Below are 21,067 nucleotides of genomic sequence, written 5' to 3'. Positions count from 1 at the left end.
ACACGTGTAATACAAACACCTATGATACAGTTCATCTAAACACCCTTCCCTTTTCTTTTTGCCCTTTTTTCCATCTGGATTTTATACATCTTCACATGACGTTGGAGAGGTGAGCCGGCGTGACCTCCTCATCTGTAGAGTCAAAGTTTCCGTTCAAGCTGAAGCCCGGAGCCTGGGAAGAGCTCAGCACAACCTCGTGAACCTCCTTGTGCGTCTCGAGCTCCGCGAGATCAGACTTGATGCTGGCCACAAACGCCTTGACGTTGGCAGACAGCATCTTGGGCGTGAAACCGAGCTGCCCGATAGCCATACGGATGACACCGGTACGCTCGCGGTAGTTGTCGGCGCCCATCGTCTCACGGATGGCGCTGGAAATGTTGTCGGTGATTGTCTTCATGCGACGGTTGGGCATGAGACCCTTGGGGCCGAGGATGCGGCCCAGGGCGGCCTTGTTGAGCGCCGCCTCGCTGTCGGTGTGGCAAATGAGCCGGTTGAAGACAATGTTGTCGTTCTTGATGGCCTCGAACACGGACTCCTGGCCCGCGACGACGGCGCCGGCTTGCAGGGCCTGCTGGGCGATGGGGCTTCCTTCGGGGCAGATGACTCCGACGCGGATGTCGGACTTGACGGGGTTGGGGAGACGGATGCGGTTTTTGACGACGGCGCCATTTCTGGGCGTCTTGAGGTGGACGTGGATCTCGTACTTGATGGACTGGGGAGGGCGGCCGACTTCGAATGCGCGGAGGTAGCTACGTCGAGGTCAGTTGGAAGAATCAATTGGAAGACATCTTTTGCACAGGATATACACACCGCATGGCATCGCAAAGAGAGAATTGAGGGCAGTTCTTGACGTTGTAGGTCTTGAAGTCCTTGGAGAGCTTCTTCTTCTTCTTGTCCGTCTTCTTGTTCCCCCCCTGGTTACTCGCGCATCGTGTCTGCTGAGCGACGGAAGGGATGAGGAACCGTGGTATCGTGGAGGCTGTCGGTCTTGCTGAAGCTGAGAGACTAAGCCGGGCCATTGAGGCCATGCACTGGTTCGTTGACGCCATCACGGGGCTCTGGGTATCTGTGATCTTTTTGGGGTTGCTACGCCAGACCTCGGATCGTCTCGCGTGAAGCTCTGGCCAAAGACTGCAGAAAAATTGGTGTGGCCTAACTGTTCAGGCACAAGGTCAGTATCTTATCTGCTATCTTATCGAGCTGTGGTGCCCACACCTCCCGGTCACCTCCAAAAAGGTACGTATCTACGACCGGTCCGGTCCCGGTGGGAAGATACGTACACTTTGCCTCGAAACACACCATTGTCATCAGAGCTTTACCTTGGATGAAGAGTCATAATTAGTTGCCATCAGTTGAAAAGCTTTCAAGAAACTTGGAAAGATGTTTATATAAGGTGCAATCATTTTCATTTAATTTCTGTCAAGTGCATCAACTATTTCGTGACTACGGGAGGGAAAGAGCCTTACGAAGCTATTAAACATTGAGGTACCTCAGACCACAACGACTTATAGGAGAAGCTCCTCGCTGTGCCACCAATCAGACCGTCTCGGCCGAGTGCTCTCGGTGAGTGCGCCGTCATGTTACCCCTCCATGATTTTTAACCCCACCACGAAATATCAGCCACTTTGAACATTTGACTCACGAGACACCAGGACCGTCCTGACCACCGATTCCCTCCGATAGTCTCATCGCCTCAATTGGACCAAACACCGCCATCATGAAGGCCGAGGAGCTCCAGACCCTCCCCACCGCCCTGGCCGGCGACTTCAAGTCGATCGAGCCTCACCTCCGCGCCCTCGACAAGCACCTGACGCTGCGCACCTTTGTTGAGGGGTACTCGCTGGGAGAGACCGAGACCAAGATCTGGCAGACCCTGAAGCTGAACAAGGTCGCTATGGGCTTCATTCGCAAGGGAACTATGGCCAACCTTACTCGTTGGTGCGTCGTGATTCGTGCTCCTAGCTTCAATCAATGTCCATCCCGCGCTAACTCGCGTTGCTAGGTTCACCTTTGTCGAAGTCACCTACCCCGAGATCCAAGCCGAGACGAACGCTGTCGATGCTGAGCGCAAGGCCAAGGTCGTTGCCGCTAGCAAGAAGGGTGCCAGCTACTCTCTTGCTCTTCAGAACGCCGAGGCCGGAGTTGTCACCAGATTCCTTCCCGAGCCTTCGTTGGTCCTCCCTCAAAACATTACCTGATAGACAACCTCCTAACCATGTAACAGAGGATACCTTCACATCGGTCACGCCAAGGCCGCCCTTCTCAGCGATTACTTCGCCCACGAGGCCTACAAGGGCAAGCTTCTGCTGCGTCTTGACGACACCAACCCCGCCAAGGAGAGTGAGGAGTTCCAGGATGCTATTGTTGAGGACCTGAAGATGATGGGCATCACCCCCGACTCCCTTTCCTACACTTCCGACTACTTCGACTACCTGTACGAGACTTGCATTCGCCTGATCAAGGAGGGTCACGCCTACGCCGACGACACCGAGCAGGAGACGATGCGAAACGAGCGAACCGATGGAATCGAGTCCAAGTGCCGTAACCGCTCCGTCGAGGAGAACCTGCGCATCTTCGAGGCCATGAAGGAGGGTACCCCCGAGGGCCTGAACAACTGCATCCGTGCCAAGATCTCCGTCGACAACGTCAACAAGGCCCTGAGAGATCCCGTCATCTACCGCTGCAACGTTGAGAACAAGCACCACCGCACCGGTGACAAGTGGAAGATCTACCCCATGTACGACCTCGCCTGCCCCGTCGTCGACTCTCACGAGGGCGTCACCCACGCTCTGAGATCGACCGAGTACACTGACCGTAACCCCCTTTACCAATGGTTCATCGACACCCTGAAGCTCCGCCAGGTCTATATGCACGACTTCAGCCGTATCAACCTCGTCCGCACCTTCCTTTCCAAGAGAAAGCTCGCTAAGATCGTCGCTCAGGGCACCGTCTGGGGCTGGGACGACCCTCGTATGCCCACCATCCGTGGTGTGCGCAGACGCGGTATGACCATCCCCGCCCTCCGCGAGTTCATCATCAAGCAGGGCCCTTCCCGAAATGTTGTCAACATGGACTGGGCGTCGTTCTGGAACATCAACAAGAAGGTCATTGACCCCATCGCCCCCCGCCACACCGCCATTCTGGAGAAGGATGCTGTCAAGGTCAAGGTCACCGGTGCCGACGCTCCCACCACTCCTCGCACCGAGGACAAGCCTAAGCACCCCAAGAACCCCGATGTCGGCACCAAGAAGGTTGTCTTCTCCAACGAGCTCATCCTCGACCAAGCCGACGTCAAGAGCTTCAAGAAGGACGAGGAGTTCACCCTCATGGGCTGGGGCAACGCCTTCGCCCGCGAGATTGGCGCCACCGACCCCATTACCGACCTCAGCGTCGAGCTCAACCTCAAGGGCGACTTCAAGACGACCGAGAAGAAGGTCACGTGGCTGTCGACGGCCGGCACCAAGCTCGTCAAGGCTGAGCTCTGGGACTTTGACTATCTCATCAACAAGGACAAGCTCGAGGAGGACGACGTGCTTGAGAAGGTGCTCAACCCCAACACGTCGACCATGGAGACGGCGCTGTGCGATGCTGGTGTCGGTGAGCTGAAGAAGGACGACATTATCCAGCTCGAGAGACGGGGCTTCTACCGCGTGGACAAGGGTCTGGATGAGGGTGACGTAGTTGTTCTGTTCAACATTCCCACTGGCAAGGCCAAATAAGTTATTTCGCTTCTTCATTTGTAGGAAGATTCAGGCCATGAAAGACATGAAGAATTGAAGTATGAAGTAAAAGCATGATCTGGTCACTGTGACTCTTGAAGCCCCGTAACCGTATGCGTACTAAATATCGCAGAAGACACATTCCTGTGAAGTGTTTCGTCATTTAGTGCTTGTTGTGTGTCGCTCCATAGGTCTATCATGCTAGGCACAAACAAAGACAAGCAGAGTCACACGTTTCGCCGAGGAATGAATATCTAGAGAGAATGAGATCGATTTCTCGACTATAGCTTCTAGTGTTGAAGTTAGGTGACATGTCTGTATTCTATCTACTCTTCCTTGCATCAGCAGTATATTGTCAGTGAGAACCATATTTGTATGGACGGGGAATTTGCGCCCGAAAAGTGAGAAATGTCTGTTGCGTGTCCTGCAGACCCCTGAGCAGTGAATGGCGAGCATGGAGAGACAATCAGACCATTCGCCTTCATCAGCTAACTCTAACCCCAGACATTCATCCCCGCGATTGAGGCAGCCTAGAACGTTCATTATTCTCACCCCACTGCTTCCCGCATGACTTCTGTAAGGATCGCCAATCGCGGGGTCTAACACTGACAGCCAGGTGGGTTGGGTTGAGCCGTTGGTGGCTAGCCTCGGTGACCCAACAGCTACCTCGATCCTCGTGCCTCGAAGCTGCCTGCGGATGAGCAGCTTTGTACACTAGACTGAGAAGCCATTCACTGAATGTTTCGAACTCTACTGGACCGGCTCATTCATGTCTGGCTTCAGTCTGGATGTACCGGCTTGAGGACACCGGTCCCAGTCCGGTTGAAGAATCCGCGCACCAAATTATACATGTCTGGAAGCCTACCCAGCCAAACGACTCTTCACCTCGTAATTCCCCAGAATAAGAAAGGCGTAGTCCTTCGATGCAGCCGAACCGGAAGCGTGGGGCGACATTCCCGGCCAAGATCGGGAGAAGCTCCCATCGTGCCACGAAGCGTACCTGATCTCGCCTCATCCTCACACCGACACTCTTGCATGAGATTCCACCAATCCTCCACCATCGTCCTGCATCAGTTTAAATAGAAGCTATACACGTTGCAACTTTTGGTGGTTTACAATTCTGAATATCAGAGCCACTCCTTGATAGCCTTATCAGACCCCAAGTTACACACGTCCAGTATCGGAATCTTGCATTATCTCCTGCAGCTAATGAGCTACCCTAGTCCACCCATTCACTACCGCTCTTTATTAAGGTCAATCCCGTCCAAGTCAACCCAAGCTCTTCGGGAACGAGACCCCCTCTACAAGAACTTCAGGAACACATACCCAACTTCAGTCAAAATGGCCGAACCCAACAATACACCCTGGCCCCCAGCAACACCACAATCTCAAACCCCTCTCTCCGCGTCGCCTGTCCTCCACCCCCATCCTGGCGGTCAAGTAGAACCCATAACGGCAGCATCGCAAGCATCAGCAGCAACAAAAAACGGCACGAATAAGCTCCGCGTCCTACACATCGGCGACCCGATCAAGTACAACCCGGAAACCTACGCCGCCTTTTCCGCGCAATGCGACATCATCCGCCCCTCGACGCCCGAACGACAGCGCCCCGCATTCGCTGCCGCATTACGGGACGGCAAGTGGGGCGACTTTTCCGCCATCTTCCGGCCGTTCTGGGGCACGGGCGGCGAGATGGGTACGTGGGACGCCGAACTGATTCCGCTGCTGCCGGCGAGCTGTCGGGTTTTTGCGAGTGCCGGTGCCGGGTTCGATTGGGCTGACACGCAACTTCTCGGTGAACGAGGTGGGCCTTCCCCCTTTTCCCAGGTCGCTCTTTATTGAGTGAAACATATCAGATATGATTTGGGAATACTAACACAAAAAGGCATCATCTATTGCAACTCAGGCCTCGCCGCCGCCGAAGCAGTAGCAGACTTTGCCGTCGCTCTTGTCGTCTCAACCTTCCGCCATCTCCCCTGGTGCACGGCATCCGCCGCAGACCCGTCCGCCTTCCAAGACTGCCACGCTCGCGCCACGGCCGCCTCGCACACCCTTCGCGGCCACGTCCTCGGCCTCGTGGGCATGGGTAACATCGGCCAGCAGATCGCGCAGCGTCTCGGCGTCGGTTTCGGTATGAAAGTACACTACTTTGACGTCGTCCGCAAAGACTCAGTCACCGTGGAAGCCAAGTTTGGCGCGACGTTTCACGAGACGATGGAGAGCTTGCTGCGCGTCTCGGATTGTGTTGTGCTGTGCACACCTGCTGGTGGTAAGGTTATCACTGCTGAGTCATTGGCTTGGATCAAGCCTGGGTCGAGGTTTGTGAATATCGCAAGGGGTAGCTTGGTTGACGAGGAGGCTTTGGCGGATGCGTTGGAGTCTGGGCAGATTGGGACTGTTGCGTTGGATGTGCATGCTGATGAGCCGAGGCCGCATCCGCGGTTGCTCAAGATGGCGGGGACGAAGGCCACGTTGACATGTCACAATGCTGGAGGGACGGTTGAGACGCACAAGGGGTTTGAGGAGTTGAGTATGAGGAATATCATGGCGGTGTTGGGGGGAGGGCAGCCGATTACGCCTGTCAATCTGCATTATCTGAAGCAGTGAAGGGTGAGGTAGAATACGACTTGGTATGTCTTTCCTTGGAGTCAAGTAAGCTGCATAGAGGGTTTCATCCTTGCAGGAGAGAGAAGCTACTTATTGAACTTGAATGATGATACATACGACTTAGTACCCGCAAAATTATTGCTGACTTACATGACGGCTAGAGCAATCATGTTCATATCGTGGACTTTGAATCTAGAGGAGAAGCAAAACATATCGAAGGTGAGTCTCCGAAAGAGGTTTGTTCATAGGTTCGGAAAACGCGAGTAAGGACCTCGCATATCTGCTAGATAGGCGTTATTTTTGGTGAGACATTGATCTCAAGTATCCTATTCAACTTGATTAGAACGTGATCCCGGTTGTTCAGCTCGCTCAGCCACTCATACTAGTTTCTTCAGCCCAATGAGGCTGCCTTGCGTGTCTGCCTGGAGATGGTGAGCAAAAGCCTGTCTTTCAGGTTTCAAAGGGAGCCCTGTCCCATGCCTTAAACACACGCCTCGTAGTAAAGCACATCAAACTTGTTCAATGGCAAGGACACGACGGATCTTGCGAAATATAATGGCAAATATTCAGAAGTATACTGAGAGCAGTAATGTGCAAAGCAATCCAACTGATTGGAGCGCAAAGCTGCCCGATCCGAAAACCCACATTCGCCTGCTCACGATCCTCCCAGGTCGACAGACAGAGGAACTTCGTTGTACCTGCAGCACGATCAGACTTGATGACAGGCCAAAGTACAACGCCCTGTCGTATGTCTGGGGCAACCGTGAGGCAAAGGCTCAAGTAATTGTGAACGGCGTTCAAGTTACCATCAACAAGAGTCTGGCAGGGGCTTTGAGACGTATTCGCCATGATCGAGAGCCAATTGTTATCTGGGCAGATGCTCTTTGCATCAACCAGGATGACGAAGACGAGAAGAAGTATCAGATCGATCTCATGCATCGCATCTATGGCGAGTGCGAGAATTGTTTGGTCTGGATGGGAGACATAGTAGTGAAAGGGGATAGCAGCGTCGCAGCGGAACTGGCTGCAAGAGCGGCCTTGAACGCTGTGCGCATCATCGCAGGGCAGCCACACGACGAGGATCTCGGTTGGCCTGGACAGTACCCAATTGCTACAAGCGTTGCTGGCAATGGTCTCACCGCCGGGGCAGCATTACAATCGATGATGGACTGCGAATGGTGGCAGCGTATCTGGACAGTCCAGGAAGTCTGTCTGCCTCCGAAAGCCACGGTTCTCTGGGGACCACTCGAGATCAGCTTCCAAGCAATCATGGACGCAGCGAGCCATATGGTGCAACCAGATGAGCACCCGCAACGCAACAACATTTTCGATCTGTTCCAAGAGGGCACCGCCATGTACCCAAGGCTTCATACAAGTCCATACACGATACCCGTCCTCAGCATTGCTCACGCCAGACTCTGGAACCAGTCCAGAACCGACTCCCTGTATAGACTATGGCGGTTCCGAGATAGGAGGTCCACATATCCGAAAGACAAGCTGTTTGGCATCTGGGCGCTTCTCAACAAGACATACTTGCCTGAAATCAGGCCAACGGATTACGTCCTCGATATTGTGGTCTTATTCTCAAGACTCATGGTCAGTTTACTGAGATCTCTTGATAGCCTCAAGCCTCTTATTGGCTGGAGAGGTGAAAGAGAGACGGCCGGTCTGCCTACCTGGGTCCTGGATTTGGCCCAGCCGGAGGACTCTGATTGCACCAGCGATTTCTGGACACATGATATTGCCTGGAGGCAATTTCATGCCAGTAGTGGACTACCACGATTCAAGCCACCAGTCAAGCAAGCAGAAGATCTCACATTGCTCACTTTGGACGGCATTCGCGTTGACAAAGTGGCTACGATCTTGATGGACCTGAGGCACACGCGACAGTCCCTTTGGAGACAGGGATTTGAAGACGCTATCAAGGACCAAGCCGGTAAAGACGATATCATGTATCAATATAACAGCCTTATCCAGGGCAAATTTGGCGAGAATCGTGAGCGCGTCACGGACGAGTCTTGGCACGGGGGTCCGTGGTGGGAGGACAGGATGCTCTGTTACCAAGTTCTTTTCATCACGCAGGAGAATCGGCTTGGCCTTGGTCCGCCTAATTTAAAGCCAGAAGACAATGTTTGGATTCTTTCGGGCGGGAATCATCCCTTCTTACTCCGTCAAGTCTCAAAGAGAAGGGGTAATGCGGACTTATGGGAATTCGCCGGGGATTGCTTCGTTTACGGCATCATGTACGGAGAAGCCTCTTCTGGTGGATTTCAGCTCTCGTCCGTAACCTTGTGTTGACGCCGCTCTCATGATGGTCTCACCATCGGTGCTTGGAAAGATCTCTTAACGTGTTTCTTCAGTCCTAGCTTTGGGACATAACATTGGGTATGAGATCAAGATCTCTATGAGATCAAGATCTCATAAGACAATTTTACTTGGCGTCAAGGCTTGCCTTACAATGCAACAGCTGTGTCAAACAGTAGGCGTCATTCGCTCGTGCAGCATCAACGACAGCGTAATTCTTGCGTTCCGTCTTCTAAACACTGTATTTTCAGCGGCCGTCTCCCAATGTCTTCTGAGAGACCTACGGACGATTGAGATTGCTGTGTGAGTCTTCACATCAGAGCTTAGCTAGAGCACCCAATTACTTCATAGCGACAATCATTGATGATTATTATGTGAAATCCACGGGGGTTTCAGTGAGGCGCATCTCACTCTTGAGAGACATCTCATTCAGTTTTAGTGCAGCAGAGGGAGGCGTAGGCAGATGACTGAGAATGAGGGGCAGCAGACGGCACGTGCGCCAATGTTGTCACGAGCCTCAGCTCAAAGTGCGCTGAGCTGAGCTGAGCGCAGACAGTGAGAGTTGGAATGAACATGTCGTGAACCAGACAGGAGACGGCATCATCTTGCGACTCTACGAACTCATCCAGAACATACTGACTACTCTGGTACCCTCACCGGTGCTGACGTCAACTATCATGGCCTCCTCAAAGCGCTGGCCGGCGCCCATCCACGTCTTCTCCTACCGCGCCCTGCTCGTGGTGCCCATCATCCTCGCTATCGCGACCTTCGCGTCGCTCTTCATCCACTCCGATGTCAACGTTGCCCTCCTCTACTCACAATGCGATGCCCGGGCTCGCCTGCCGGCCGTCAGCAAAGTTCCCGTTCTCGGCCCGCCCGTCTGCTTCGCCATAAGCTTCTTCCAGAGCGCGCTCGATTCCATGCGGACCTTTGCCACCATGTCAGCCATCCTCTCCTTCATCGCCGGCCTCATGACCGTTACCACCATCGAGGCCGCACGCGTCTGTAACGCGCCCAACGTCGTTATTGCGAACCCCACTGGCCCATGGCTAGTTTTCAACCTCATCGGTGGAGCTGTAGTCTGGCAGCTTGTCATCCTACCCGCCTTTTTCCACCGCTCGCGATCTATCCTGCTCGCTCGGAAGAGGGCCGGACAGGAGGCCGTCGAGAGCGCCGCATCCAAGGATCCCGACTTTGGCAAGGACTCGCGCCATCTCGTTGTCGATGCGGAAATTATCGCCATCCCCGTCAGTGTCGCGTGGGGCTTCATTCTGCCCTCCCTGCTGATGCTCATCTACAACTCCCCGGTCATCATCGTCGTCTGGCTCTTCTTTCCCGTCTGGGTGTCACTGATCCGCCAAGCCGTCAGATGGGCCGTCTTGCGTGTGCAGAAGCGCCAGCACCGCAGCTTCCACCTCGAGTCTCACACGGTCTCGCTTCTGCTCGTCTACCTCATCCCCATTCTTTGCTCCGCAGTCTCTCACGTCTACTTCATCTGGAGCCTGTTTCAGTGGGACGACAGGAAGGAGATGACACGTGCTACAGTCAAATTCGTTGAAATTGACATGTTCTTCATCGGCTTGACTGTCCTGTATTGGCTCTTCGTTGAGACTGGCTGGAAGGTCCCCTTGGTCGCAGTCCTTGGCACCATCCCACTCGGACCGGGTGCCGGTATTTGTATCGCATGGATATACCGAGATACCGAGATTCGTGAGAGTCTGAAGCAGTGGCTTTCTGATGTCGTTGGAGGTCAAGAAGAGGCTAACGAAGAGGGCAGAGCTTCGGCTAGCGAGGAGACACCACTACTGCATTGATTGTGTGATGAGATAGCAGCAAGTAAATACAAGCCGACACTCATTCATCGCCGCGGTGACAGTTTACCTTGCAATTATCTCCCTCGCATCTATTTTCATGCGTAGATAGCTTCTTTCCCGAGAAGTCTTTACAATGCCGAAGAGTCCGCCTTGGCCAAGCATTTCGGCATCTTGATCTACATCGACACTTCGGAATCACTACTCAACGAAAGATACACAAGATGCAAGCCCCCCCAACTCCTGATGTTCCCCGCCCAATCCTCAAGCAACGCCTTTCGTCCGGTTATGAGCGTCGGTATCTTTGTCTTGGCCAACATCACACGCACTCTACCGTTGAGAAACATGGCACTACAGCCACTCTTCGAACTCTTCATACGCGAAACAGAATCCTGCGGGGGGAAAGCTCACAAGGTGCATGTTCTCTCTCCGCACGATACCCCGCGGGGGCCCCAGATCTGTCCCCGGATCCTCGTTCAAGGTTAATTGGCTGGTGTCGATTGGATGCCAGGTCTAGATTTCTGTCTTGGTATCTGCCACCTCTATAAATATGGGTCAGCCATCGTAAAGGGGCGTCTTGTTTATCTGAGCTCATCAGCCTGCAAACGTGACGACTGACGACTTCACAAAGAATCGTGTTGATATCTCAGGCACATACCTTCTTCACCATGGGTTTCGCTTCAGCAAAGGGGACGAACGACCCCCCCGAGGTTCGCAACTGGAGAATCCACTTCATTGCTCTCGTTGCGTCCATGGCAGCCTTGTCCAGTAAGTGAGGTCTTGGGAGAACCCGAATATTCAATTCATTGCCCTTTCTGACGCAATAGAAATCTGCAGTGGGCTATGATACGGCCGTCATAGGAGGCACAATGGCTCTCGACTCCTTCGTCCGCGACTTTGGCATCGACAAGATGACCATCCAAGAAAAGAATAACTCCTTAGCCAACATCGCCTCCATGTTTCAAGTCGGCGCCTTCTTCGGTGCCCTCCTCACCTTCCCCGTTGCCGAGAAGTACGGTCGCAAGAAGGCCATCATGATGGCGGCTCTCATCTTCTGTGTAGGCGGAGCCATGATGTCCGGAGCCAACGGCGACCTCAAACTTGTCATCGGTGGCCGCGCCATCGGCGGCCTTGGTATCGGCATGGCTACCATGACGGTTCCGGTCTACATCGCTGAGACGTCACCGCCGAGTATCCGCGGACGCCTCGTGGGCATTTTTGAGATCTTCTCTCAGGGCGGCGGGATGCTCGGGTTCTGGATCAACTACGGCACGAGCCGTACTATCGAAGTTGAGAATGAGGCGCAATGGATCGTGCCGCTGGCCTTACAGCTCCTTCCGGCCTTTCTTCTTTTCGTTGGCATCATGTTCTGTCCAGAATCACCCCGTTGGCTGGCTCGAGGTGATAACTTCGAGGCCGCGGAAAAGGTTCTGGTATACGTGCGAAGCCTCCCCGCCGATCATCCCTATATCCAAAATGAGATGAGCGAAATACGACAACAAGTTGAGGAGCGAAGCACCGTCCGACTCAGCAAGAAGCAACAACTAAAGAAACTCCTTGCTCCTGGCACGAGAAACCGCGTGGGCACTGGGACGTTTCTCATGTTTCTGCAAAGTTACACAGGTGTCAACATAATGACATACTATAGCATTTACGGTAATGACTCTAAAGGATAACCATCTGTCTCTGTCCCCGTACCCGAGGCTGACACCCTAAATCAGTTTTCGAGACCCTTGGAATCACTGGAACCAGCAACAAGCTATTCAGCACCGGGATCTACGGGATCGCAAAGATGTTGGGCATGATTCTGTTCGCAGTATGGGTCATCGAGGGCCTCGGCCGTCGCAGCGGACTTCTATGGGGTGCTTTCGTTGGCAGCATTCCCCTCTGGTATGTGGGCGGGTATGTCATGGTTGCTAATCCGACCGCCAAAGCAGCGAGCGGTGTCATTCAACAAGATGCGTGGGGTTATCTTGCCATGGTCTGTATTTACCTCAACGCCTTCATCATCTGCTCCACAATCCAGGGAATCACGTGGACATACGCATCCGAGATCTTCCCCTTGGATATCAGGATGCTCTGTGTCGCTATGTCTACCGCGTGTACGTGGTTGGGCTCCTTCATTGTCGCGAGAGCCACTCCTTTCATGATTACCGACCTCGGGTACGGGACGTTCTTCATGTTTGGAGGATTCTTGATCTTTATCGGCGTTTGGTCATTCTTCTTCATTCCGGAGACAAAAGGTCAGTTCTACTTATCGCCAAGAATGCCTCTACGCTCATGTTTTATGCTGACAATCTTACCATAGGTCGCTCGCTGGAGGATATGGACATTCTGTTTTCGCGGCCGACACATGTGGTTGTTTGGGCACAGCTCAGGGGAAGGCCGATCCTGTCGACGAATACTCCAATGTCGCCCAGAGGATCTATAGACAAAGGCGAAGTCAAGGTGGTTGACATGGCCTAGTGTGATTTCAACCACGGCATCCTCTCATCTCCAAGAAGAGTCTGTTGGCATTACTAACCGAAAGACGCTCTATTTATTACCACAAGTCCGTTACGCGTAGACACAAGCAATTAGTTCTCTTATCAATCTGCGGTTGACTTAGATGATACGTGCGTGGTTATAGATCTTATCATAAGACCACTGTTCACGGAAAAGGCATGGCAGCGAAATGAATGAGGCAATGAAATCTTGTTGTTCGCCGATACTTTCAAGACATGATGGTCACCGAAGTCTTCAGGTGCCTAGACTACAAGATCGCCACTGCTGAAGGCGGGCTAGCGATCCCGCCAGGGATATCCAGAGGTACACTGACCATCATGAAGGACCATCTCTGGAGTTCTTTACACCTTACAGCGAGCCTCTCCAAGTCGAAACTCTCTCCAATCGGCATGCCCCAACCACTCAGGAACACCTCATGCATGCTAACGCCCCATGGTTTTGGGCTCGGCCAGGCCTCGTACGCAACAGTATCCGAGGCCACCGCAGCAAACGCATGATCCCAGTGCCAGCGGATCGTCTCTTCGCTTGCTTCGACGCCACAACTTGCTCGCACTTGCCGTTGGGGTAAAGCAAGTTGTTCAGCGACGGTGAGCGCACGGTACGCCGGTAGCCAGCCTGTTCGGACTAGCAGGATGTCGCCTTGTTGAAACTCGATTTTCTGAGCGTTTGCTACGGCCTGGAGTTGAGACAAGGGAATGCCAAAGGTTGAAAATGGGTCAAAGGTGATGTTTTTCTCGGTTGCCCAGGAGTACCAGTCAAGTAGAACACCGCGGCCAGTGATGGACTTCCTTGCCATATCTAGTGAGCGAAGCGTTAGGAAGCGGTCTTAGAGACTGTGAAGCAGGACTTGGGCGTTGTTCTTCTTACTTTGAATACCGAGTTTAGTGTTGTTATCGGGCCCTGAAATATCATCTTGAGTCACGCCATTGTAATATTGAATATGCTCTTGGTAAGGATAATGTCGTGGCCCATCCCAATGCGTTGCGCCTTGCGTATTGATGGAGATCTGTTCCCGCAACTTGTTAGAGACTCGTGACCGCGAGCCATGGCTCAGAAGACTAACCTCGTCGTCATTAGCGTTGCCTTTTGGAATGATACGGTGTTCGCACGGCTTTCGAACTGGGTTCATTGGCTGTATAAAGGCATCCAATGGAAGACTGTTGTATAAGAGCTTGTTTAGCGCTGAAACTGAAGAAAGCTTTCACATGGCCTGTCAAGTGTACTTACTTGAGCGTTATTGTCTCGCCTATGACCACCTCACTCGTGGCATTCTTGACCAAAGCTGGGTTCAGAAGATTGAGAGCCCCGAGTTCATCTTCATCGCCCCATAATCCCCACGCTGATGCTTTCGGATCTCCCACATGGAGCGGCAAAGAGTCAAAGCTTGGCCGGGTGCTTACTTCGGTTGAATTAAAGTTGCCCATGGCTGAATCAGCTGGAGAAGACAGTGAATTCCCTTGTGTTTCAAACACCATTGTATCTATTCCAAAGAAGCTTTTAATAATGCTCAAGACTGAACATGCTCATAGGTAGACCGAGATCACAGGCCGAGGGTCAGCTGGAGATCGGCTTGGGGAGACCCGCAGGCTGCGACTAGGAGTGACGGCGATCCCGGCAAGATCGGTATTCTTTCCGGCTGACACCAACCCCCAACCCACAAGTCCAAGGCAATTCGGCATGTTCTCAAATGCATCCGAATGCTCCGCAGAGAGGAACTCGAGGCCTCAACGCCTTCGGACAACCTCCGCCGCGTTCACAATTCCGGGAGCTATGGGAACAAGCCAGCTTACCGGTATCCCGCCGGCTTATCATCCCCTCTCCATTGAAAGTGGCTTCAATGTTACAGTATCAATTGTATTACAAAGTAGTTGACGGCCATACGCTAGCTTTCCCTTTAGAAGCCATCGAGGTGGGATCCAGATGGCCAAACTAGACTCGTGCCGGAGAACGACATGCCAGAATCGCCCAAGATGTGATCTGCAACTCCCCATGGGAACGCGTCCGGTTGAAATCCGGCCCCTGTGTTTGTCCCACCGTAACTAACATCGTTACTCCAGCTGCCCCCCTCCGTGAAGAACGCATTCTCATCTACCTCTGGATCGATAGCAGAAGAAAGCTGTGAGGCATTTTGTGCCGCCGGGTGATTTCTAGTCGAAGTGATATGACGGCCCATATTCCCTCTTTGCACACCACCCATTCGTGGGTTCAGTGACCCTGTCTGACGCGAATCAATTTGATGGGAGTTCTCAGAAGAATTCGAGGCAGCATTGTGTCTGCAATCCGAGTTGTTGCCAACGCCTACAACTCGGGGTTGCCCTTTGCTCAATAGCCGACGAATGGTATCGAGACTTCTTCCGCTTCCGGGGGTATGTGAAGCTTCCTGCTGGAGTATACGACAGGCGGCTGCAAGCCTGGCTGCCGCGTTTTCTCTCTCGATACCAGTTGATGCTCTTTTCAGCTCTTCGGCTTCAACTGTAGCAGCTGTATATATGCAGTAGCTGACTTGATACGTCATTAGTCGATGAGGGAAAGTCGTTGAGAATAGTGAATGAATCGAGTGAATCTTCTTTGAATGGCGTACGCAGACCTCGAGCGCCTTCTCCTTGATTGTGGTGTCGGAAGAGCTCAAATACGGCCTTCTTAAGAGAATGTGTAGAGCATGGTAAAGGAGACTTTCCTTGTGTCAAAACCGGGTCTACTGAGGGAGAGCGACGAGAACTTACTTCAATGACACAATATGTGGGGGAGGGCTTTGATCTAACATGGATGCGTCCTCGATTCTCAATGGACTCGGAATCTCATGATACCACTGACATATCCTGCTGTCAAGCTCCTCCATCTGTGTAGTGAACTCCTCGTTCCTGCTCGTGCTTGAGAACAGCAACATCATATCTGTAGTGGCTTCGTGAAGCCGGCAAAACGCACAAAAGGCTGATGTCGTCCAGGAAGGCGAAGCAATAAAGTTTTCGGAGACTTCGGTAGCTTGAACAGGCTTCCAGGAGCGTTGATCGTCAACTTTATCCAGTATATCCTGAGCAGGGTAAGGACGTCGTATTAGAGAAGGCGGACGGCCTAGGGCCAGGCTGAGTGTCTTATCCCAGATGTAAGCTGAGTTGTACAGCCTCTTTCGAGTCTCTATCTCAGCAGGTGTCCATCTCTCAAGCCTGGAAAGCTTAGTGATGTCCAGGTGAAGCCCAATGTCTTTCATCATCCGTACTGCCATGCCGGTGTATAACCAACCTTCGGAGCTTTTCCCCATGGCACACTGGCGCCCGCCTAGAATCAGCAACCCCTGAATTGTAGGAATCGCTGGCTTCATGGCCGTCATTTCCTTCAGTAACAGCTCCCTTGCACGTGCGATGAACTGGTCGCCTCTCCCCACTCCAGCTGCTGCGGTAACTTGCTCAGGCAGATGTCGAGCTGCTAGACCGAAGATACATAGGAGCAAGAAATCGGTGCAATATGGTCCTCCGAGAGCCAGATCCATCATTAGGATAGGTCTGTAGACACAGCTATGAAGTGGATGTAGCCACGTCCAATAGATATCAAGAAGAGCCATGCCGAGAGTGGTGTCGATGCCGGTGCCGTTCATTACTGGCTTCGCAGCGATCAGAGGCAGCCACACCGAGTCCATCAAAGCATACTGAGACTGTAAAACTTCTACTTGTGCTCGCTTTGGGTCGCTATCCTGATGTTCGCCGGTCAGGTGGGTTTCCTCAAGGGAGCCAGCATGAAAGCGACTTGTCGGACCATTGTAGATGACAGTACCGTCCTCTCCGAGGCCGACCTGGAACCAAAGCGAACCCTCCGTGTCGGCATTGGCTTCAGCAGCACGACTACCATCGTGAGATAGTGGGTGGCTGCGAGCCGTACCGGGATTCGTAATATCGGTATCAGGTGTCTCGAGGTCTGGCTGAGGCTCGTTGGAAGACCGAATCGGACTCCTCATTGATGCCTCTAGATTCCGAATGCGAGCATTTGCCTCTCGAAGTCGGAACTCGGTCGAGTTCTGTGCCGGCCAGCTGCAAGTCTCCCCGGACCGGCGGCATCCCGTACAGATGGGCCGATTTCCACTGCACTTGACCTTGCGAGCTTTGCAGCTTGAGCACGCAAATCCATAGCGGCGAGCTTTCCGGGCAGTAGAAGATGCCGAGGCGGAGGCTATCTGTGCTTTCGGCGTTTGCAGACCGGCTTCGGCATCTTCACTTCCGTCGGAGCCTGCCATAGGCCGGACAGAAAGTTATTCGGTAGTTTTCTGAGGAGTATTCAGTATTACTGTAAAGTGAGGAGACCGAGATCAGGCAAAGATGTGGCAAGTCGAGCCGAATATACTGGCAAAGTTGTGAAGGTGAGATGTGAAGTCTCAACAGTATTCACGGCATTTCCCCACAAGCCGCCTCCTCATTGCGGGGAAGCGAGGAGATGCCGACGGGATGCCGCTAACACACCACGTAGACGTGATCCTATTTGCCTAGGCCAACGTGAACGCTCCCTCCTCCTTTTTAAATGATTCCAATTTCTTTGTTGAGCAGCTCGAACCATCAGGGACTGACAACCCCCATAGCATGGGCCTTAAGAGACAGAAGGGGAAGTGCGAAGAGGTGTATCCTCACATAGTAGCTTTGAGAACTGGGGCCGTGTCAAGCAAAAGAGAATTTGATGCACATATTAGAACTTCATCATCCTTATGCCGAAGCGATCATACATGTTACATCTATTGTACGTGATGCATATCCTCATGCCTGACGCCGCAGGCTAGGCTCTACGTCCTATCAATATATACAAGGTCCAGCAAGGTTGGTGCCCATGTAGACAGCTCGGAAATACTCCTCCTTCCAACAGAGCTTAAAAAGGGAATGTGACTGAAATCATTACACAGTGCTCAAGAGCGTTGTAACCAAGTTGAATTTCCTGACTATGTGCTCTGCACCAAGATCTTGTATCCAGTCACTTCGGCACCTCTGAGTTGATTAAGTGTGTTCTATGTAGTCCTTGACAGCTGAGATCAGGGAACATATCGGTACAGAGGATGGTCATCGCCCTCCTCGGAAACTTCTGGAGGAACATAGTCCAGATCGCTTTTGCCGTACTTCTCGTCGCGCTTCTTGTTCTGCAATCTTAAGCAAAGACTGAGAGTAGCTGCTATGATAGCCGCGCCAAACAATAGTCCAGCACAAATCCACATACCCTTGGAATACCAAGGTTGAGCCGATTTCGGGAACAAACGAGCTCCAAGAATAGGCCCACACTGTCCTACCATACCGAACAAGGCCAAACCTGCGCCGCGTTTAGATGCCGAGCCTTGATTATCCGTTACCCACGTAAAGGTGATGGCAACCGCCGGGAACACTCCCGCACAAACAAGGAAAGTTGCAAAGTAGCGGACCCCAGTGCTGTGGATTGTTGCAAGCAGGACATAACCAATGGCCCCCACGGAACAGAACAACGCGATAAAGATACCCCGACTCCTAAGACGATCCGAAACAAAGCTGGCAGAGACACAGACCACATACGCGGTCAGGTAGGGGCAAGCGGATAGACCCTGAGCACGAAGTGAAGTAAAGCCCATGGCCTCAAGAATCGTGGGTAGGTATGCCGGAAGGGATCCAAAGGCGGTGTTGAGACTGAAGATGATGATAGCTTGCAAGTAGTTCTTGTAGTCGAAAAACGCAGCGAAAGCTTGCTTTCCGTTTAACTTTCCGCTTCTTCTTTCGCCGCGGCCTTTTATGGCGCGATGACTGATGATCTCGTTCTCGCGGGAGCTGAGGAAACGGCACTCGGCTGGGGAGGCAGGGAGGAAGAAGTATGCCACGACGGCGAGAATTATCGTTGGGGCGCCCTCTAGAAGATTAATGAGTCAGTCAATAACTATGAGTATCACTTAGGTAGAACATGGTTCTTGCCACACTTACCCACAAGAAAGAGGAGTTGCCAGCTGTGAATAGACGCCTTCACGTGCAGCAGGCCGTAAGCAATTGCAGAGGCAACACAGCTCGCAAGCGGTGCGAATGAAATGAAAAGCCCGTATCGGAGACCCATCTCACCACGATGATAGAAGAAGGTCAAGTATAGTGCGACAGCTGGGATAAATCCAGCCTCGAAAGCTCCAATCAAAAAGCGCAGAGCCATCATGCCTGCGAGATTGGTTGTGACTGCTTGAAGCATGCTCATGGCGCCCCATCCAGAAACCATCATTGCAGTCCATAATGGCAAGGGAACGAAGGTCCAGACGATAATCAACTGGGGGATTCGACTGTCAGCGACAAGAAGCCAGAGACTGGAGAGTCTGTAGAGAGAGTCTCACCCAATGAAACAAGATGTAGCCAATGTAAAGAACGGTCACGATCCAAGAGTAATCGTCCGAAGTAATACCCCAGTCTTTCCCCATGCCCGCAGTGTATGCGTTCCCGACATTGCCGCGATCAATGTAAGAGCAGAAATTAAGGGCTCCGAGCCTGCGTAGACAATGTTGCCAGTAAATAGAAACTGTCTTAATGCAAGGTCCTGGCCAAGAAGACGAACAGAGCTTTCCTGCTGGCCAAGAGTAAGGTACTCACAGGGGTATCAGACTCCAATCGAGCTTTCTCAAGGCAGAGCCCTCTTCCTCGCTGGTCCAAGTGACCGTGGCTGTGCCATCTCCCGACTTCAGGTCGTCAACAACATCAATCTCTTCCATTCGACCGCCGGAAGAAGGCTTGGCGTCTTCGACGTGGGTTGGATCCTGCTTCGCTTCTTGGCGCGTAGCTGACATGGTAACAGCAGAGTCTTGTAAAGAACCCGTGAAGAACTCTTGGGCGAATTGGTTAGAGTCGATACGGCCGAGGAAGGGCTTCTCAAAATTACAACTTGAGCTTCTTGAGGACGGCTTTTCGCACACTTTCGTAGGAGATCATAATGGACTTATGTTCAACTTATTCCAGTCATTGTGAGCTTGTCTCAAGTGGACCAAAATATCATCCAGACATCCGGAGAGAGGTTTGCCTACCCCACGGGGAAGGCTCCCCCGCCAAAATCTCAAGCCAACTCATACTAGGTGGGTAGACTAAGAAAGCCATCACACTAGGTCTCGGTATCAATGCCGAGTGATGTTCTGTAGACCAGGAGGCACGAACTTTTGGTAATACAGATTTAGTCAAATAAATGTGTCCATGGGAGATACCGAATAATCAAAAGAGATGGAGGGGGAGATACCGAGGAGAACCCCGCAGATCGGATTGAGTTACCGAGCTTGCTGTGTAAGATTCCGAACAGCCCTGTAGCGCAGGCTTTCGCAGAATAATCTGAGCCCTCGGGCGGGCAAATGGAAGGCTAAGCAAGAACGTCATATCCTCCAATAGACTGGCTGAGGACATCGGAGAGCTTCCGAAAGACGGCATTCATGAGCGTTACCCGATTTCGCTCAACTGATCTCGAAGGCGCGGTTTCAACTTGACAAGTCAAAAAGAACGCGTCCTGCCAGGGTTTCAACGATCTTCTGAGTGCATCGGGATTTCAACCTTTTTCAATTGTCTGTCAAGCGTACATTGCTCGCTTTTGCCATGGCGACATCTAATCCATCAGATGAGTTCACTATACTCACCCCGAATGCCATGCTTGGCTACGGATATGACTCGAATCATTTTTGGTACGGTATCAACAAGTACAAGCCCAGCGCCATAATTGTCGACAGCGGCTCCACCGATGGCGGGCCGTATAAGCTCGGCATGGGCAAGATGACGTGCGGCCGCGGCTCCTACACGCGAGACCTCGAGCCCATTCTCGCAGCATGTTATCACCATAAGATCAAAGTCCTGATTGGCTCTGCCGGAGGTGACGGCAGCAACAAGCATGTTGCTGAGATGCTCGATCTGGTCAAGGAAATCACGGAAAGTAACGGATAAGTCAACATACCCACTTCCTGGCACCCCCCTTGTTTCTGGCACCACAAAAACGATGGGATCACAACCCAACCTCCTCATTACTATTAACTATTGATCCTCAACCACACCCACTACAATACAGCTGCCAGCCTCACTAGGGCATTCAGAGTCGCTGGATTCAGCCGTGATAACCTCCTTTTCACCCGCTTCGATTTGAGCCCGATGGATATCCCTGATGTTCGCGAACTTCGTATTGGGATCG

The 21,067-nt window shown here is 52.5% G+C and overlaps 10 protein-coding genes across 10 annotated transcripts; 5 read left to right on the top strand and 5 right to left on the bottom strand.

The window, feature by feature from the left end:
- Positions 1-91: 91 nt before the first annotated feature.
- Positions 92-1,049, bottom strand: CTAM01_15789 (ribosomal protein L1p/L10e family protein; the record flags this gene model as incomplete). Its single annotated transcript, XM_060531783.1, has 2 exons — positions 92-749; positions 811-1,049. The coding sequence occupies 2 exons, from the start codon at positions 1,047-1,049 to the stop codon at positions 92-94; spliced, it is 897 nt and encodes a 298-aa protein (XP_060373636.1).
- Positions 1,050-1,717: 668 nt separating this feature from the next.
- On the top strand, positions 1,718-3,719 carry CTAM01_15788 (glutamyl-tRNA synthetase; the record flags this gene model as incomplete). Its single annotated transcript, XM_060531782.1, has 3 exons — positions 1,718-1,938; positions 2,003-2,170; positions 2,225-3,719. The coding sequence occupies 3 exons, from the start codon at positions 1,718-1,720 to the stop codon at positions 3,717-3,719; spliced, it is 1,884 nt and encodes a 627-aa protein (XP_060373635.1).
- Positions 3,720-5,060: 1,341 nt separating this feature from the next.
- Positions 5,061-6,326, top strand: CTAM01_15787 (D-isomer specific 2-hydroxyacid dehydrogenase; the record flags this gene model as incomplete). Its single annotated transcript, XM_060531781.1, has 2 exons — positions 5,061-5,523; positions 5,605-6,326. The coding sequence occupies 2 exons, from the start codon at positions 5,061-5,063 to the stop codon at positions 6,324-6,326; spliced, it is 1,185 nt and encodes a 394-aa protein (XP_060373634.1).
- A 555-nt stretch (positions 6,327-6,881) lies between these two features.
- On the top strand, positions 6,882-10,444 carry CTAM01_15786 (uncharacterized protein; the record flags this gene model as incomplete). The annotated part of the gene is made up of 2 exons (XM_060531780.1): positions 6,882-8,355; positions 9,183-10,444. The coding sequence occupies 2 exons, from the start codon at positions 6,882-6,884 to the stop codon at positions 10,442-10,444; spliced, it is 2,736 nt and encodes a 911-aa protein (XP_060373633.1).
- A 665-nt stretch (positions 10,445-11,109) lies between these two features.
- Positions 11,110-12,907, top strand: CTAM01_15785 (quinate permease; the record flags this gene model as incomplete). The annotated part of the gene is made up of 4 exons (XM_060531779.1): positions 11,110-11,209; positions 11,279-12,097; positions 12,163-12,684; positions 12,750-12,907. The coding sequence occupies 4 exons, from the start codon at positions 11,110-11,112 to the stop codon at positions 12,905-12,907; spliced, it is 1,599 nt and encodes a 532-aa protein (XP_060373632.1).
- A 286-nt stretch (positions 12,908-13,193) lies between these two features.
- On the bottom strand, positions 13,194-14,370 carry CTAM01_15784 (uncharacterized protein; the record flags this gene model as incomplete). The annotated part of the gene is made up of 3 exons (XM_060531778.1): positions 13,194-13,744; positions 13,814-14,103; positions 14,174-14,370. The coding sequence occupies 3 exons, from the start codon at positions 14,368-14,370 to the stop codon at positions 13,194-13,196; spliced, it is 1,038 nt and encodes a 345-aa protein (XP_060373631.1).
- A 470-nt stretch (positions 14,371-14,840) lies between these two features.
- Positions 14,841-15,461, bottom strand: CTAM01_15783 (uncharacterized protein; the record flags this gene model as incomplete). The annotated part of the gene is made up of 1 exon (XM_060531777.1): positions 14,841-15,461. One exon carries the CDS (start codon positions 15,459-15,461, stop codon positions 14,841-14,843), a length of 621 nt encoding a protein of 206 aa, XP_060373630.1.
- A 204-nt stretch (positions 15,462-15,665) lies between these two features.
- Positions 15,666-17,171, bottom strand: CTAM01_15782 (uncharacterized protein; the record flags this gene model as incomplete). The annotated part of the gene is made up of 1 exon (XM_060531776.1): positions 15,666-17,171. The coding sequence occupies one exon, from the start codon at positions 17,169-17,171 to the stop codon at positions 15,666-15,668; it is 1,506 nt and encodes a 501-aa protein (XP_060373629.1).
- A 780-nt stretch (positions 17,172-17,951) lies between these two features.
- Positions 17,952-19,697, bottom strand: CTAM01_15781 (uncharacterized protein; the record flags this gene model as incomplete). The annotated part of the gene is made up of 4 exons (XM_060531775.1): positions 17,952-18,787; positions 18,859-19,186; positions 19,251-19,401; positions 19,504-19,697. The coding sequence occupies 4 exons, from the start codon at positions 19,695-19,697 to the stop codon at positions 17,952-17,954; spliced, it is 1,509 nt and encodes a 502-aa protein (XP_060373628.1).
- A 787-nt stretch (positions 19,698-20,484) lies between these two features.
- On the top strand, positions 20,485-20,826 carry CTAM01_15780 (uncharacterized protein; the record flags this gene model as incomplete). The annotated part of the gene is made up of 1 exon (XM_060531774.1): positions 20,485-20,826. One exon carries the CDS (start codon positions 20,485-20,487, stop codon positions 20,824-20,826), a length of 342 nt encoding a protein of 113 aa, XP_060373627.1.
- Between the last annotated feature and the right edge of the window lie 241 nt (positions 20,827-21,067).

The sequence above is a fragment of the Colletotrichum tamarilloi genome, assembly GCF_030869305.1.
Source record: "Colletotrichum tamarilloi strain Tom-12 chromosome Unknown Scaffold_178.1, whole genome shotgun sequence".
Classification (NCBI taxonomy): domain Eukaryota; kingdom Fungi; phylum Ascomycota; class Sordariomycetes; order Glomerellales; family Glomerellaceae; genus Colletotrichum; species Colletotrichum tamarilloi.
The sequence above is the reverse complement of the archived record's forward strand: the minus strand, read 5'-3'. Positions and strand labels throughout refer to the sequence as shown.